The sequence below is a fragment of the Macrotis lagotis genome, chromosome X (genome assembly GCF_037893015.1).
Source record: "Macrotis lagotis isolate mMagLag1 chromosome X, bilby.v1.9.chrom.fasta, whole genome shotgun sequence".
Lineage (NCBI taxonomy): Eukaryota > Metazoa > Chordata > Mammalia > Peramelemorphia > Peramelidae > Macrotis > Macrotis lagotis.
The window spans coordinates 521,661,341-521,680,521 of record NC_133666.1 but is presented as its reverse complement, the minus strand read 5'-3'; the positions used below and the strand labels follow the sequence as shown (position 1 = coordinate 521,680,521).

Genomic DNA, 19,181 nt, shown 5'->3' with positions numbered 1-19,181 from the left:
TTGAACCACTTTTAGACAGTGAGACATCTTTAATACATCAATCTTTGGAAAAGAGAAAGTCATTCATTTAAATTCTTGTCCTCTAAAGGAGCCCCAACTTGTTTTTGTCTTGAAGAGGCTGGAAATATGGTCTTTGTTGGTTTTTAAAAACCCCCTTAATATGTTGTTTTCAGACTTCAGTTTTAATTGATTTTGCTCTTTTAGGAAAATTTAATATTGTAATCATTCTTTACATGTGTAACTAGGAGAAATTAAAGGCTTGTCTAAGAACATAGACCGAAGTTAGTTGCAGTAGTAGGGCTAGCACAGCCTAAGTCATTTGATTCTTAATTCACTGCAGTGATATAGTACTTCTTGGTTATGAAGCTCTTTTTGTACATTACTTCAATGGATATTAGAACTCTTTGCAAAAAATAGACTCCCCAGTTCTCTCAAACTTAGGGTTGACTTGCTGAAGCTCACACACACATGTGTGTGTGTGTGTGTATATATGTATGTATATATATATGTATGTATACACACACACATACACACATATATATTATATTAAGTCACAGAGCAAGTATCTGAACAAGGAACTGCCTGACTCAACATCCAGTGCTCTTACTGTAATATTAATGTAGTTAATAGAATGCGTTTAACCAAGTTGTCATAGTTGTATGTAAATTATATACTTTTAAATAAATATATGATATCAGGTATTATAATACTTAAAATTTACTTATATTTGAATTAGCATGAGCTTGAGATAATGGAAGACTAAGTTAGTTGAATGCAATATTTAGCAGGTCCACTTAACTACAAAGGCTTTGAAAACAGAACTGACTAATAATTGACATTAATTCTACCACTTCTCTTCCTTCAATGTTCTTCCCTCAAGGAACAGATTTAGTTCAGAGAGGCTGCTTGCCAGGACTTTGGCCATCAGATAGATTTTTTCCCCCTTATTCATTCTAATTAAGCATTAATTTTGGTCAGCATCAGTAGGGAGATTCACCTAAATTATAAGTTCTTTTAAAGTATATGCATTTTAAAATCATCTGAACATTATTGATAATGTCGTATTCATTTAGAATTTTGTTTGAAATGACAATCCCCAAACTACTATATCATCTAATTTTTAAAGAAGATAGGGTGGTTTAGTTTAAAGAGCATTAGTCTCTGAGAATCAAGGCCTGGGTTCAAATTCTGGTGGCCACTTTGTAGTTTTGTGACTACTGGCATTTTCATTAAATTTATTGGACTTCAGCAATAAAATCAGGATGATATGCTAGATTGTCTCCAGGTCTTTTTAATTGGAAATCAGTGGTATATGGTTTTTGTATTCTTACCTCTTGAAGTCTAGGAGAAGAATGTGTCTCCTGAACCTGTAGAGTTCAAAAATGATTAGGATTAAGGGATAGTTAGGTGGTGCAGTGGATAAAATACCATTTCTGAGGTTAGGAGAACCTGAATTCAAATTTGACCTCAGATATTTAATAAAATCACCTAGCTGTGTGATTTTGGGCAAGTCGCTTAATTCCCTTACCTTGCAAAAATAAAAATAAAAAAAGGATTAAGACCATTACCAGTTATTTATGATTTGAACTCTATAAAAATTTGAAACTAATATTTTGTTCTGTGAATGAAATTGAATTATAATTGGAACTTCAGATATTATTTAGTCAATTAGCATGTCATTATACTTCTCTTCTTTCTCCTATAGGTGCTGCAGTGGCTGGCATTTACAGAGTAGCAGGGAAAAACATGGCCCCCTTGGAAGCATTGGTGTTAGGAGTTGGACAGACTGTACTGACATTAATCATCTCCTTTTCAAGGATCCTTGCAACACTTTGAACTGCTCAGTTGAGAGTAGGAAATGCACGTGCAGATTCCCTGAAAGTCTTTCCAGCAGCAGGTGGCTAAGTTGTGTGAGGCCTTGAGCTGCGGGGAAAGACTGCCCTCTAGTGTCCACGCTGTGGCACCACTCACTGCATCGCGCCTTCTGTGCCTCTGCCCCAGGCAAGGTGCGGCTCTTCCACTGGCTGGGAAGGAAGCTACAAGAAAACAGCACCTTGTTTAGCTGCCATTCAGGGTAATATGGGGATGATCATTGTTCTTAACAGTGTTGGAATATAAAGTACAGGGACATTTCTGAAGAACTGATATGTGCCAAACTTGATTTTTTTTTTTAAACATTGATCATGTGGATGATTTGTAAGTTTAGAAGTAGGATCTCTGTGAACATATTTCACATGAATTCAGGTAAAATAGGAAGTTGAACTTTTCTAATACTAAATCCCAGTAAGAATGCTGAATATCCATCCAGTATGGGTACATATTACTTGATTTTTAATACTGAGCATTGAGAGATATAGGGATCTAGTATAACTGTCTAGGAATAATTGTGATTTGCATTAATTTATGTGAAAAAATACTTCATAGAAAGTTTTGAAGCTTGAAGACTCATAAAGTAGATCTGTGTGGTTCAATTTTCATTATCTGAAATCTCTTTTAATGGTTTTCCCTCACAAATATATATATATATATATATATGTATGTATACACACATCCTATCATTTATGTCAAGAAATTGGAGACTTTGATAGTCAGACATGGATTACAGTTTGTGTATACACAAAATATTATTTGAACAATTTCTTATAAATTTTGTAAAAAAATCTGAAATGCATGTTGCATACCTTAACCCTTCTAAAGAGAGTATTTGCTATGTATCTCTTAGGAAAGCTTTTCTTTCCTAATATTGGAGTTGGATTATACTACTTGTTGCAGTGAAATTTTGATTTTTTAACATTTTAAAAGTTTTTCATTCAGAAGCATTAACAGTAAAATGTGGCCTAAATTAGGCAGTCAGGAAAAAAAAAACCTCCTTGTAGATGAGAAAAGAGGCTAGGTGGAGAGAAGAATCATATTTGGACTATATAATAGCATTAAAACTCTGCTGAAATCAATTTTGAAATATAGTTTATCAATAATAGAATTGGAAAATTGTGTGATTTCTGTCTGCTTAACCCATTATTGAATTGAACTTGTACTTTCAGTGTGACTGTCAGGTATTTTAAGACTTGTTTCTTTTTTTTCCAAGTTCAAGGATTAAGGTGGTATGCATGTGAAACATGTCTTTAGTATAAAACAGTTAGTTTTAAGAGGCTTTAGAATTTAAGTGATTGTTTATAGAAGGTTAGAAAATAAGGAAAACAAGATGACAACTTAAATCTGCCTCCTACTGAAATATTATATTTATACTTATGGATGATTGGTGATTTGTGCTAATAGGAAGAGATGTAAATTACAGAAGATAGAAAATTACAGACAATCTCTCAAATTATTTATGCATTGAAGTCTAGTTGAGATGTAGTTCAAACTGGGTGTTAAAAGCTTACTACAAACCCTATTCAAGACTTTGAAAAGATGCTCTTTATTCTATACCTCCTCAGAGCCCAAGTCATCAAAAATATGAACAGAGGGAAAATAAAAATAGATATTTAATAATTTATGTCAATGAAAGAATTGTCAGGAGAACTATCTTATCCCTGTAGTTTAGGAATCTATAGAAATGGACCATCTGAGTCTGACCTATAAATAGAAATATTTCAGCATAATAGTAAATGTAAATTTATTTTGATAGATTATTAGAGCTTTAAAGGAGTTTAATGATCGATCATCTAGGCAAACCCCAGTTGTTACAGATAAAAAAGTGAAGTGACTTGTTCTTGGTTTCAATTACCATTAATGATAAAGCCAGAACTAACCCAGGTTGCTTGACTCCAAGGTCAGTGTACCCTGCTGCCTACCCTTATATTCTTTTAATTATAGAGATGTGCCCTTTTAGGCACACTAACCTAAAATAATTTTTCTAAATCCATTCGAAAAGTTTTTTTCTCTTTGAGAAGAATATATTTTCTTTATGTTTGTTATTCTAAAATTGAATGAAAATAGTTCTCCTTTTTTAGTAGATAATCACCAGTCACATTTTGAAGTTGGATTTTAAAAAAAATAACACTGGAAATTAACTTATTTTAAAGCATCTTCACTTTTAATTTAAAGATGATTACATTGTAACATTCATTAAGGGCATGTGCTCTATAATAAAAATAATATTAACCTAGTTAAATTTATGAAACAGACCAAAGAGTTTTTTCAAATTTCTGTTTTTATTGTAGAGCAGGTGTATAATTGGATGTGTTACCAGGTTGTTTTAGGTATGCTTCCCCTCCACATTTTAAGTTACATTTATTTTGCTATATCATCAAATGTGATTTGTTTTTTAAAAGCATATAATTAGTGTGGTTTGTCAGTTGTTCTAATAGCCATTTCTCTGTGGTGACAGTTTCTAGCTTAGTTTGTCTCCCATAGAGGAGCTTTTAATGTGTTATATAAACAATTAAGGCTGCTACAGTTGAAAAGTTGTTTTTAAATTATTTTTTAAAGCACAGGAGCATCTTCTAGTGGATAATTTGATTAGTGAATCAGTTGAATTACATTTTCCAGAATTTTCTTGAATTTAGGTGAAATATTTGTATCTTGAAAACATTTCCTGAATTAATAGTGGCAAGAGGTTCTTTTCATAATACAGCAAAAATCTTTATTTTACTTGCATACACCTTCATTTTACTATAGCTTGTACCTTTAAAATCGACTGTTTGTATTTCCCTTATTTCCATTTATCAGAGTTCCTCCAGTTTGAATTGTAGTTCTTGTACTGTGTACTCTCTTTCACAAATGTTTGGTAAATCTTGTTTACTATAAAGATGGTTTCCTATATAATCAGTTAATGAATTCTGAATATTAAAACAGTCCTAATTCTGCCTCCATATGCAAAACTCAATCCTAAAAACAGCAAATTTTTCATTTTAGTCCTGGTACCCAAGTTAATGCTGAGTAGTTTTAAACTCATCCCTTGAAAAGATTCTTTTTGGTTAACGGTGAAAAGGAAAGTCCAAAGGCTTTGTAATAGTTATTATTTTTGTATATATTATGTCAAACACAACTGTAGTTCATTAATTTTTCCTTTATTTCCCAGTAACTTAATATTCATGTATTCAAGAAAGGGATATCTTACTCTCTTTTTAAGTCAAAATCTACTTAGAGTTTTCTTAATAATTTAAAGTGAGGATTAAGGAAATTAAGCAATCTGTATAATCAACTTCATAGAGTTGTGAGAATAAAATGAGGTGATATTTATAAAACACATTGCAAAAAAGTGATAATTAAATGTTATAATTGTTATTTTAATTTGAAAAGAAAAGAAGCAGAATGCTTTATTAACCAACTCATTGTTTTTAAAAGGATAAGTCTATTGAAAATATAACAAGAGAGGGGCGGCTAGGTGGCGTAGTGGATAGAGCACTATCCCTGGAGTCTGGAGTACCTGAGTTCAAATCCAGCCTCAGACACTTAAAAATTAACTAGTTGTGTGGCCTTAGGCAAGTCATTTAGCCCCATTTGCCTTGTGAAAACCTAAAAAGAATATAACAAGATAGTTCCAAATTCATAAAAGATGTAGATGATATCCTGGAGTCCTCTTCCCTTTTTTTTTTTCAAATTCTAATTTTTCAGTTTATCCAGCATCAAATAAAATTCTATATTCTCATTGAAAATGAAATAGAGGCATTGCCAAGAATTGTCATTCATAATTTCCAAGAAATTTTTCTAATTTTTCCAGTTTACTTGTCTTTTTTTTCCTGCTGGCATATTTCTCCCACAAGCATCTTGGCAATTAATATATTGGCATCTTTCCATTCCAGCCTCTAGTACCACTTTGAAGGATTCATCTTTATCAGTAGATACTTTTTTAAGTAGAATGCCTCCTTTTTACAGGATAAACAGAAGGAAAAATAAGGGTTGTTCACTGGTTGGAGTAGAAAGATGGTAGAATTAGTTAACTCTCAGTCTTACCATTTCCTCCAGGGTACTTGAAAGGAAATAGATTTTTTTTTTTGCACATATAATGCAAGTTTTTTTTAAAAAATGAAATCCTAAATATAAAGCATGATTTTGCAAATTTCTTTTGCTTTGTTTTTTTGACTCGCTTACTAAAAGCAATATTTTGCCCTAAAGTAGCAAAGAACATTTAATTACCTTTTTAACTGTAGGTGAGTACATTCATGTTTACTATAAGGGATTAAGAATTGGGCTGAATGGAAATTAGTGACAATAGAAATGACAGTAGAATAAGTGGTTTCATAATCCCCTACACCAAATTCTTAACATTTTAGAGTGAAATTGAGGGGAAAGGAAGAAATTGATTAAATATGCTACAATAAAGATTTTTAAATATTTTATACTATTGTATAGCATAATGAATCATGTTGTTTTTCTTTATGTTATACATAAGTTCCTAATGAACTGTCCATCAAGTTAAATTTTATTCAGCCTTTCCAAAGAGTCATTACTAAAGACTTAGACTGAGGTTAGATTTGAAAAATGTAAGCAATGGGAGTGATCTTAGATTATCTACTCTAATGATGTCAAATATTACATTTTCCCTTTGATGATCTCTATTGGTAGGGAATACAATATTTTTATAATTGTCAAAATTGAACACTGATACTGAATAAATTACTTGATCTATTATCAACTTCTTTTTGGGGGGAATGAGATCTAATTGTTTATGTTTCCTCTCTAATTGGATATTCCATGAATTTTACATTAATTTAGTGGAAACACCGAAGTTGATTTAATGACTATAATTTTCTTCTGCCTTGAGCTCACTTTACTCTTTATATAAGTTTACACAGATACATCTTTTATATCCTTTGAGGATATTATGAGAGTTAAATCTATAAAGTTCCCCAGCTGAAAATTTTGTTTTAATTATATGTACCAAATTATGTGTACCTGGTTTAAAAGATTATATTTTAAATAGCCTTATGGCTATGTAACTATTGATTTTGGAGCAAAGCAAATACTGTAGGAAAGTCAATTTTGTGAACCATTTTTTTAACCTTTACTTATTAACCCAGTATATTCTTGATATCTAAATGACTGCATCTTTTTCAGGAAATATGTATGTAAGTGAAATTAAGAATGTGATGCCTAAGCATAGAGCTACTGCTTGTAATTTATAATCATTCAAATCCTTAATTGTTATGCTTTAATTGCATTATTTTATATTTTAATTTTTTCAATTATTACTATATTGACATTTCTTTCTAATCAGTTATGGCTTGACTTCAGTCACAGGACCTATAACAATGTCAGCTTGAAAATAATACTGATCAGTAGGAATATTTTTATTATTTTATTACATAATTGAAATTGTTAGTAGTCACTGTCCTATGTCTTTGGAATTAAATATTTTCAAGATATCTTCATAGAAATAAAGAAGTGACATCCCTGAATTTAAAAAAAAGATTACTTTCTAAGTTGAAAAAGTTTTGAATGATGCTTTTATAGATGGCATTTGCTTATCTTTAACAAAGTGTTATTCTAAGAAAGTGATTGCTGGAAATATTTTTAAGCACTGAATTTTTTTGTACTGGATAAATTTGCCATGTAACATTAAAAATAACTTCCTCCACTGTTTGTTGTTACATAAACATGCATGTAGTCTTCATTTAGCAGAACATTATTTAGATGTTTGGAATTCTATACAATTTTTATTTAATAATATGGTTGAACTCCAATTATTGCAACAGTGCTAGTCTCAGATTTTAATCATTCTAGAAAAAATTAAACCTTATATAGTATATATATATATATATATATATATATATATATATATTTAAATTGCAACAGTGTAGAAATACTGACCAGACCAGTAAAGGACTATGTTAAATGTTAATTCTAAGACCACAGAAGAATCATTTAGCAAATTATTGTTCTGTTTTTAGAGCTAAATGATGTCTTAGTGTCTTCTAAGATTTGACATATTTGCAAAGTGAATTTACTGGTTTCAGGACCAAGAAGGGATTAATGTAACTTTTTCAAGTTACTTGTGCTTTAAGATAGCATGGTGAGGTATGGTATTAAGAAATGGAACCAAATCTATAAATTTGATTTGGGGTTTATTAGTTCTATCTACCATTGTTCATTATATTAGGATCATGATAGTTGAAAAACAATTTGAGTTTTCCTTTTTTTGTGACTCTCTTTATGCTTTTCCTCTACCAGGTTGGTGTGTAATGGGGAAGAATGTAGCCAAGAAAATCAAATGTAGATTCTTATTTTATTCTTATTGCCAATGAGAGAATCTAGTGTGGCAGTGTTAGTTTTATATTAAACTCCTGGGGCAGACATTTTATGTAACCTGTAGAAATAAGTTTATCATCAGGGATTTATTTTTGTTATAAAGATTTTTAATGTACTGTGAAGCTTAAGAATAGGGACAATAAAAGCTTGGAAGTAATTTAATGTTGTAAAGACATTTTTGGAAATACCCTACATTATGTGAAAATGGTTTTCCCCTCCAGTTAAGAATATAACCTACACTATATGAGTGTATGTATACTGCATGTTTACATATACAGTTTAAATTAATTTGAAGGATGGAAAAAGTTTATGTTTATGATACATAACTGAAGTTGTAAATATTGTATACTATTGATTTTTAATTTTATAAAAACAATTTTTTAATTTCCCTATTCATGTATAAACTTCATTATGTATATAGCATAATTTCTTGGACAATAAAAATTTTACAGTGAATTTTATGTATTTTAATTTAAGTAAATATCTTAGTAGGGTCTTAGATGTTCATTTTTAAGTTCTTTGCACTCCCATTTTCTTCAAAGGGCAGCAATAAACATATGCAAATTATTTTGGTTATAGAAAGTTGGTCTGTAAAGACAGGTTATACTTTATTGCTTTAAAGCAAAGATGCACAATTTGTATCACCCAGTGTCTAATCATAAGACCATTTCTGGGATCCATATATGGTACTTGTCATTTGTAATATACAGGGTGAATTCTTTAATAACATGGACAAACAACTGTTATAAATGAATCCAGCACTTAAATGTCATTACAGATTTATTGGATTAAAACTTTGTAATATACAGTATTTTAATAAACTTTGGGTATTCAATTTCATGCACTTATAAATAAACCTGTCTTTAAAAGCCTTACCTAGTGCTTTTATTTTCATGATGGTAATGTGAGGGAAGGGCGTAAAAGTAAAACTTTACTTGCTAGTAATCTACTGAGGCTTCAGGTTTCTGTCTCTGTCATATTGATTGAGTTGGTGATAACCAAAAGAAGAGGTAGGGGTAGTTTTAACAAATGTTGTCTCTAATTAAAATGATAAAGTAGGCCAAACTAATCTTTACCTAAGGATTTCATTAACACATACTTACAATTAAAGACTTTATATAGCAGTGGAAGCTTTTTTAGTTTGTTGTTCATTAGTTTCAATTTTTGATCCAGCTCATTTTACAGATGAGGAAACTGAGGCAAATAACAGTTAAGAGATTTGCCCAGGGTCACACAGCTAGTAGGTATCTCAGGCCTGATTGATCCAGGAAGATGAGTTTTCCTGACTACATGCTCAGAACTCTGTCCACTGCATCACTTAGCTGTCCTACATTGTTGGATAGCCCTACATTAAACCAAGCCAGAAGTAAGACAGCTATGTATACCACAAAGAAATAACTGAGTTTTCAGAATAAGGAATATAAGATCACTTCTCTAGTTTGTCATCAAAGAAATTTTTGTATATGGAATAACTTTTAATATAATTATACCAATATAATTCTTGGGCACAGATAAAGTATAGAGCTGTTGAGACAAATTAGGATTTTGATTTTTTTATGAACATCCTGGAAATGCTATTTTCATACATGTATGCATATATATTTTGCATCTGTTTATTTTTTTAACTAAGTTTTCAAAATGTAGAATATATTTTAGGAATTGAGAATTGGAAAAGATCTTAGAAGTCATTCATATTTTACAAGTGATAAATAGCCCCAGAAAAAGTAAAAAGAGAGGGATATGGGAGGCATTGAAATGGAAAATAAATAATATAGGATCACAAATTTAGAATTGGAAGGGATGTTGGAAGCCATTGAATTTGACTCAATTTTATAATTGAAACAGCAAAATGAATTGTCCAGGGTCACAAAGCTAAAGTTCATAGGATTTGGGTATGAAATGGACCTTAGAGTCTGTCTGATTTCATCTCTTGGAAATGTGGGTTTATAGAGTGGAGATGGGGAATTAACATAATTTACATTAAATTCTTTTTTTCTTTTTTTTTTAGGTTTTCTTCCAAGGCATATGGGGTTAAGTGGCTTGCCCAAGGCCACACAGCTAGGTAATTATTAAGTGTCTGAGGCCACATTTGAACTCAGGTACTCCTGACTCCAGGGCTGGTGCTCTATCCCTACCTTAAATTCTTGCTAGGCATTGAAATGTTTTCAAGTAGCATCTATAGTTAATTTTTCTCTCAGTATATTTTTTTTTCAGTAGAATCTACTGGTGTCTAAGTCACTCAAAGTATACTTGGACTAAACACTGTCAAAAGAAACTCTAGAAAATTGATGACCTGCTGAGAATGTATTCAGGCTTTGCTTTTCCTCTTAAGAACTAATGTAATCACATATAAATTCGAAATAGCTTCTTCCTTGGTAGAAAATGTTGCTAGTAGTGACATTTCCAAGAGTCAATCAACAAACATTAAGTTATTGTGAGCTAGGCACCAAATATGAAAGTTTCAATACCATATGGATATACAGATACATTCACATACAAACAAATGGAAGGTAATTTTGAGGGAGAAACTAGAGATTAAGACTTCTTGTATATGATGATTGAGCTGAAATTTGAAGGAAATTGGATTTGAAGAGATAGAGGTAAGGACGGAGTATATTCTAGCCAAAAGAGACAGCCAGTTCAAAGGTTTAGAAACTAGTGCACAAATGAGAAGATTTGCTTTTTATTTGAACATTTTAATGATCCTTTTATGTTAATGATTTGGGTAGTGTAGAGCTTAGTGAAAACAGCACTGGACTTGGAATCAGGAAGAACTAAGTTAAAATTCCATTTCTTGACATTATTTTGGTCATGGGCAAGTGACTTCCCTTGTATTATTACTTAGTTTTCTCATCAGTAAAATGAATGCAGTAATACCTATGATACCTACTTTACAGGGTCATTGTGAATAAAGATAATGCATAAAATGTTTTTTAAAAAATTAAAATGTCATATTGATCTCAGCTATTACTACTCGAAAGGACAAATCCTTTTGCATTCATTCTCTCTCTCTCTCTCTCTCTGAAAGTCAATGGTGTTAAGTGACTTTGCCCAAGGTAATTATTTAGTTCTGAGGTTGAATTTGAACTCAGATCCTCCTGACTTCAGGGTCAGTGCTCTATCTACTGTGCCACCTAGCTATCCCTGCATATTCTCTTAAACCTGATAACAGATGAAAAAGGTAGGAATTCCTTAATCCTGAGAAAAGGATGAAAAAATTAGATTTCATTAGGATTATAGAAAACATTTTCCCTATACTGAAAAATCTTGAAGTAAAATGTTGGGTAAACCATTTTCCCTCTGAATTGCTCCTAATTTGATCTGTGGTTGAAGGATTTGAGCCATATGCAATGTAAGATATGTGGACTATCAACCATATGAAAGAAAAACACTATATAAAATGATTTCAAATAACCCTAATGTGTTAATTTATATCCATAAAATTAGCAAAAAAAAGTTAGGTTCAGAGATGCTACTTACACCAAACTATACATATATTTTGAAACAGTGATTACTCAACTATATATATATAGCCCAAGGAAGTCTGAAACAGAAGGGATCCTTTATAAATTAGTTCTTCCTAAAATTAGTTCTAAATTGTTCATTTTGGGGGGCAGAACCAAAATAATGAAGTAAAGGCAGGGATTCCCCTGAGCTCTCCCCCAAACCACTTAAAATGTCTTTAAATAATGACGAATAAAATTCTAGAGGGCAGAACCCACAAAAAAAGCTGAAACAATTTTCGAGCCCTTGGAAGATCTGCCAGAAAGATCTATTGCATTGAAGATAGAAAGGACCCATAGCACAACCTGGGTTGTGCTAGCCTGTGGGGTACCTGCATCCCTGGGGGTCCTCAGATCTGCGTCAACAGTGATGTGACATTTCCAGACCTTTCAGCCCAGGAATTCCCAAGGACAATTGGGAAGGTTATCAGGAAAACTTTGCTGCACCAGAGTGAGATCAGAGTCCAGTCCAGTGCAGACCTAGCCCCAGGGTGCTAGGAGCAGGCCTGGGGAATGACTGGCAGGGAACCACCCAACCCGCAGATGGTAAGGGGATTGGGGAAGATTGCAGAGGTCTCTACTCTCCCTGAGGCAGGACTCTGTTGCTTTGCCTATACTTAAATCAAGTCCGTGACACCCAGTCTCAGGAAAAGAAGCAGAAATATAACAGTTTACTGCCTGCAGCAGAGCAGGGACCCTCCTCACAGTTCCAGAGCAGAAAGAAGTGCTTATGGTCATCCACAGACCAGGAGAGCAGACAGAGTCTCTTATAAGACCTTGGAGGAATTGAGAACTTGCTGGTACCGGGGTGGGGGTGGGGTCCCTGGAAATGGCTGCAAAAACCCTCAAAAGCTTGGGATAGTGTTTCCTCCACTGTGGAAGCAGAGCTCCACAAAGAGTTAACAAAGAGTTAAAATCAAGTCAAAGACTAGGGAAATGAGCAAACAACAAAAGAAAAAAATCTGACCATAGACTATTACTTTGCTCTCATGGAGGATCAAAATACACACCCAGAAGATAACAGTTATCCAAGAAAAATAAGAATTTGTTTCAGACTATGGAAGAGCTCAAAAATGATCTTTGAAAATCAAAAAAGGGAGGTAGAGGAAAAATTGGGAAGAGAAATGAGAGTGATGTGGGAAAATCATGAAAACCAAGTCAGTAACTTGGTGAAGGAAATACAAAAACATACTGAAAAAAAATAACAATTTGATCCAATTTAGATCAAATGAACAAAGCAGTCCAAAAGGTCAATGAGAAGAATGTCTTATTGGCCAAATGGAAAAAAGTCTCTGAAGAAAATAATTCCTTAAAATGTAGAATGGAGCTAAGGGAAGCTTTAACTTTGTGAGAAATCAAGAAAAAATAAAACAAAACCAAAAGAATGAAAAAGTAGAAGAAAATGTGAACTATCTCATTGTAAAAACAAGCGATCTAAGAAACAGATCCAGGAGAGATAATTTTTTTTTGCAAGGCAGTGGGGTTAAGTGACTTGCCCAAGGCCACACAGCTAGGTAATTATTGTCTGAGGCCGGATTTGAACTCAGGTACTCATGACTCCAGGGCTGGTGCTCTATCCACTGTGCCACCTAGCTGCCCCCAGGAGAGATAATTTAAAAATTATTAGACCTCCTGAAAGACATGACCAAAAAAAAAAGACTAGATGTCAATTTTCTTTTTTTTTCCCCTTGTTTTTGCAAGGCAAATGAGGGTTAAGTGGCTTGCCCAAGGTCACACAGCTAGGTAATTATTAAGTATCTGAGGCCAGATTTGAACCCAGATACTCCTGACTCCAGGGCTGGTGCTCTATCCACTGGACCACCTAGCCACCCCTAGATGTCATTTTTCAAGAAACTCTCCAGGAAACTTGTCCTGATAACCTAGAAGCAGTGGGTAAAATAGAAATTAAAAGAATTCACTGATCATCTTCTGAGAGAGATCCCAAAATGAAAACTGCCAGGAATATTATAGCCAAAATTCAGAAATATTACAAGCAACCAGAAAGAAACAGTTCAAATATGATGAAGCTATAGTCAAAGTAACACAGGATTTAGCAGCTTCTACATTAAGGGCTTGTAGGACTTGGAATATGATATTCTGGAAGGCAAAAGAGCTTGGATTACAACCAACAATAAACTACCCAGAAAAATTGAACGTTCTCTTTCAGGGAAAAAGAAGACTATTCAATGAATTGGGAATTTCTAACTTTCCTGATGAAATGACTAAAGCTGAACAGAAAGTTTGATTTCCAAGTACAGGACTCGAGTGAAGCACAGAGATGGTAGACAAGAGCAAATTATGAGGGATTTAATGATGTTGAACTGTTTCTATTTCTGTACAGGAAGATGATACTGATAATTCCTATGAACTTTCTCATTTATTAGAACATTTAGAAGGAATGTATATAAAAGCACAGGAGGGAGTTGAATTTGAAGGTAGAATATATTTTTTAAAATGGAGTTAGAGGTCAAGAAAGGAATGTCCTGGGAAAAAGGGAAAAACAAGTTAGAATGGGGTAAGTTATTTCACATAAAAGAGGCAAGAAAAGTTTTTGCAGTGGAGTGGGAGAGGGGAATGGGGAGGGGGATTGAGCGATCCTTCCTCTCATTGAAAGTGTCTCAGAGGAAATAACATACACAGTCAATTGGGTCTAGAAATCTTATCCTAGAGGAAAATAGGAGAGGAACGGGATGGGAGAAAATGGACGGGGGGAGGGAGAAGGGTGCAGGTGGTAGAAGAGAGGGAGGTTTGTAGGAGAGGGTAGTCAGATACAACATTCTTTTGAGGGACAGGGTGAAAGGAGAGAGAATAGAATAAATGGGAGTAGGGGAAATAGTAATACATCTATCAATAGCAATTGTGAGAAAAAGATTGAATCAATTTCTCTGATGAACTTATAAAGAATGCGATCCATCCCAGAGACAGAGCTGATAGTGTCTGAATAAAGACTGAAACATGCTTTTTATCACTTTATTTTTCTTAAGGTTTTTCTTCCTTGGGGGGGGGGTTAGGTTTACTTTTACAATATGACTATTGTAGTAATGTTTTTCATGCCTACACATTTTAACCTATACAAAGTAACTTGCTTTCTCAATGCGGGAAGTAGGGTGGGAGTAAGGGGAGAATTTGGAACTCAAGGTTTTGGAAGTAAATGTTGAAACTTGTTTTTGCATATAGCTGGGAGAAAAATTCAAAAGCAAAATAAACTATAATTGTTCCTTTTCATGAATCTGGTAACCTCACTGTTGAATTTATATCCCAAAGAAAATCAATACCTTAAAGGTTCTGTTCATGCTAAAATATTTATAATAGCACAATAGCAAAAAGTTAGAAGTAACTCCCCAAAGACCAACATAATATAACAAATTGTGGTATATAAATTTAATGGAATGTTATTGCAACATAATAAATGGAAAATCATATAGAATTCAGTGAATCTTGGAGAGGAATTATATAACTTGATGCAGAGTAAAGGAAACTAGAATGTCATACACAAAAAAAGACAACAAAAGACTAAGGTAAAGGTACACTTGTTTTATGGATACATGTTCATATATATATATATATATATACAGATATGTTATAAGAGTGAAAAGTTATATGTATTCAGTTACATATATTAGATGATTTTGTTATGGGAAGGAAGGTTTATTCAAAAGTAATCGATATGTTAAAATAAAGGTATAATTCCTTAATCAAAACATAATTGAACCATATTTCCTCTTCCCTTCCCTCTTTCACATCTTACTCAGCCAGAGGGTTTTTTTAAGTCCTCAACTTTGACTGAATTTTTGGAAAAATATGGAGCCTTGCCTATAAAATTAGCAATTGTTTAGGACTTAGTGACTTAAAAGTTCTTTTTTAAAGCACAGTGTTAATTATTTAGGAGATCAGCTTTCAAATTTTCTGAAGATAGAATGAATGAAGGCTGAACTCATTACTTACCTAAGGTTAGACAGTAGCCAATGTATGAATTGTTACCCATGTGCTAAGTGCTGTAGTCCAAACTGATATCATGTGTGGTAAAATTCTCTAATGTATCATTGCAAAGAAAAAGCACATTAAAAAAAAGGTTTAAGGCCCTTGGGTTAAAAATTTAGATAATGGAAAAAATCATGCCATCATCATCACCAAAAATGCAATTATAGTGATTTAAAATTGTGTGAGAAAATTCACCAAACTGTTCATATATATATTTGACCTACTCATCTATTGGGGTACATATACCAAGAATTCCATCAAAATAATCATGTCTTTTTATAGTAGGAAAAAAAAACTGGAAACAAAGTGAATGGCTGTTAATTAGGAAATGACTAAACAAATTGCTATATATGAATATTTGGACTATTATACTATAAAAATAAAAAATATAAGGAATTCAGAGAAGCTGGAAAGATTTGATGAACTGATGAAAACAGAACCAGTACCTAACATATATATAATAACTACAATTACTTAAATAACATTAAAAAGTATTGTAATTTCCCCTCCCATTAAATGCTATGAACAATCTATATACAGACAACTGCTACTGAAACACAGTTCCATTTATTAAGCAGAGAGGGGTCTATATGCATGTGTGTGGCATATACATTGTTAGAAGTGGTTACTTGTACCTTTTAGTTTTGCCTAAATAGTATACCTTTGCTAGAAAGGAGGGCTGGAGAAAGGGGGAAGGGAAAGAGGTGTTTAAGGGGAAGTGATGAATAAAAACAAGATATTAATAACACTTAAAAAATTCCATGTATTATCTCTTGATTAGAGAAATGCAAATTAAAATAACTGAAGTACTACCTCACACTATCAGATTGGCTAATATGACAGAAAAAGAAAATGACAAATTTTGGAGGGGAGGTGGAAAAGTAGAGACACTGTTGGTTGAATTGTGAATTGGTCTAACCATTCTGGAGAAAAGGAATATCAAACTGGGTGCACTCTTTGACCCACCAATACTCCTACAATATCTGTATCTCAAAGAGATCATAGTAATAATGATATTTGTCCTTCATTTTTGAACAAGACCATGACTTCAGGGAGGTGATGCCATGAGAAGCACATGAACTGGAATTGAGTGCTAAGTAACCAACCTCACTTTCTTATCTAGAGTCATCTGAGTCCATAGCCAGATATGAATCAGGATGACTGGAGATGGCCCTGAATGAGAGATAATCAAGGTTAAGTGATTTACCCAAGGTTGCATAGCTAGTGAGTGTTAAGGGTCTGAGGTCAGAATGAATTCAGGTTCTCCTGCCTCCAAGGTCAGTGGTCTATCCACTGCACTGCCTCTACAGAGATCAAATAAAAGGGATAGAATTATGTACACAGGTATTTATAATAACTTATTTTGTGGTGGCAAAAATTTGGAAACCAAGGCTTGGAAATCAATTGGGGAATATGAACAAGTTGTGGTATATGATTACAATGTCCTGGTTCTTGTCCTTTGTTATTGAAGAAGACCAAAATGACATCATTATGTTTGAGACAAATTACAGTGTGTTTGACTGTGACTGATCAGACCAATATGAGCTTGGGATGCTCTACCATAAGTTGAGCACAAATAATCCTTATGAATGCCTGGGGTGGGTTCTCTAAACATAAGTATGTCACATTTTCTCTGAGCTGCTTCAATTCTGTCTTGCTCATAAGAGCGTAGCACTGTCACTGATGAGGTCACGCCATGCTGGGTGGTCTTGTGCCAGTGTCTCCCATGCTGTACAATCAATTCTAAAGTTCTTAAGCTAGACCTTCAAGTTGTCCTGGTATTGCTTCTTTTAACCCCCTTATGAGTGCTTACCCTCTGTAGTAACAGGGATGATCAAGTAGTATGGGTGATGTCTTTTGATTCATGTGTAAATTGGATTTAGGTGAGACAGTTACATGATGTCAACCTCTCTTCCAAAGTCATCATGATCCAGTGATGATAGAGTCAAGCCAATTGGTGATGGCTGTAGTTGCAGTGAATGATCTTTCCATCTTTGATGTGATGGACCACTACTATGCTATAAGAAGAGACAAGGCAGCTCGGTGCAATGGAAATCAGAAAGACTAATCTTCCAAAGTTCAAATCTGGCCTCAGACACTTAGTAGCTGTGTTATCCTGGGTAAAATTACTCAATCCTGTTTCCTTGTTTATGCATCTATAAAAAAATGAGTTAGAGAAGGAAATGGTAAACCACTCCAGTATCTTTACCAAGAAAATCCCAAATGAGGTCTTGAAAAGTTGGACATGACCAAAAGGACTGAATAACATGAAAAAAATTTTAAAATGGGGAGAGAAACCTTATGTGAACTTATGTGACTTATGTGAACTGATACAAGGTGAAATGAGGACAAGGAGAACATTGCATAGAGTAACAACAGTTACTGGTGAAGTTATATACATTGTATGTATTATTAATTGTGAAATGTTAGCAACTCTGATCCAAAGACAATGAATGATTGTCTTTACACTTTCAAAAGGATCCACAAGGAAAAACTCCATCAACTCCAGAAAGAGAAGAAGCATACTGTTTTCATTTTCTGGTTCCTATCTTTTATTTTTTTAACTTTTTTTGCAACATAACTAGTTTAGAATATGTTTTGCTCAACTATGTATACGTTCTCTGATTTTTGTGTTGCTCTGAATGTTGAATCAGAGAATATTGGTTTGATTCCTAGGACCATACCTGGAAGGACCATCAGAGGGTAGTCCAGACTTTTCCTTTTTTGAACCCTAGACCTATCTCCCAAACCTCATTATCCTCAAGACTAAAGTGAATGAGTGGAATGAGGTGTTCTCTAAATCTCCTTCCATTTTCTCCCCTTTATTTTTAAATATATGATTCTCTAAGTAGGTACCAGGGTGATTAGTTTTTAAATAATTTCTTTGCAGATTGCCAAGTTTGCCACTAGATGGCACAGTAGATCTTTAAAAAATTTTACTTCCCATTTTGATTTGGACATTTTTGGTTGCCTGAAAATTCAGCTCCTACTTTCACATCAAATTGGAAGAAGAATGTGATGAAGGCAGTATACACTCTATAAAGAAATAAAATTAAGCCATTACAACATAATCAAATTGAAGTCTTCTAGAGCTTGTAATTACAAGGGCAACTGACTTCCCAAAAGGTATTTGTAAGTCCAAATTAAATAGCAGTTCTGCTACTGTATATCTTTAATTGATTGGGACTCTTTTGAGGGACATTTTGGAGGCAAATATTCCCATTACATAGGGATATTCTATAGCAATTCTGAACTAGTTATTGCCACATATTTAGGATTCAGTACTATGGTTCAGAAATATGACTGAACTCTGTAGATTTACTTTCTAGACCCAGTCACTGTGACTGTGACTTTGAACAAAGTCATTTCATCTTTCTTGGTCTCCCTTTTTCCTTAGTGTTTGAAAAGGTCCATGACATTAACGAGATGATGTCATGATATGCAAGTGAATTGGATTTAAGTGACTAAAGGCTATGCAAAGTCACCAGCCTCACTGTCTCCTGC

At 33.4% G+C, this 19,181-nt stretch overlaps 1 protein-coding gene across 1 annotated transcript in view; it reads left to right on the top strand.

Moving 5' to 3' along the window:
- TMEM170B (transmembrane protein 170B) overlaps positions 1-14,713 on the top strand; it is a 46,835-nt gene extending 32,122 nt beyond the window's left edge. The window contains 1 exon segment of the mRNA XM_074208015.1: positions 1,706-14,713. Coding sequence (XP_074064116.1) covers positions 1,706-1,836 — 131 coding nt within the window. The 3' untranslated portion in view covers positions 1,837-14,713.
- The last annotated feature ends 4,468 nt before the right edge of the window (positions 14,714-19,181 follow it).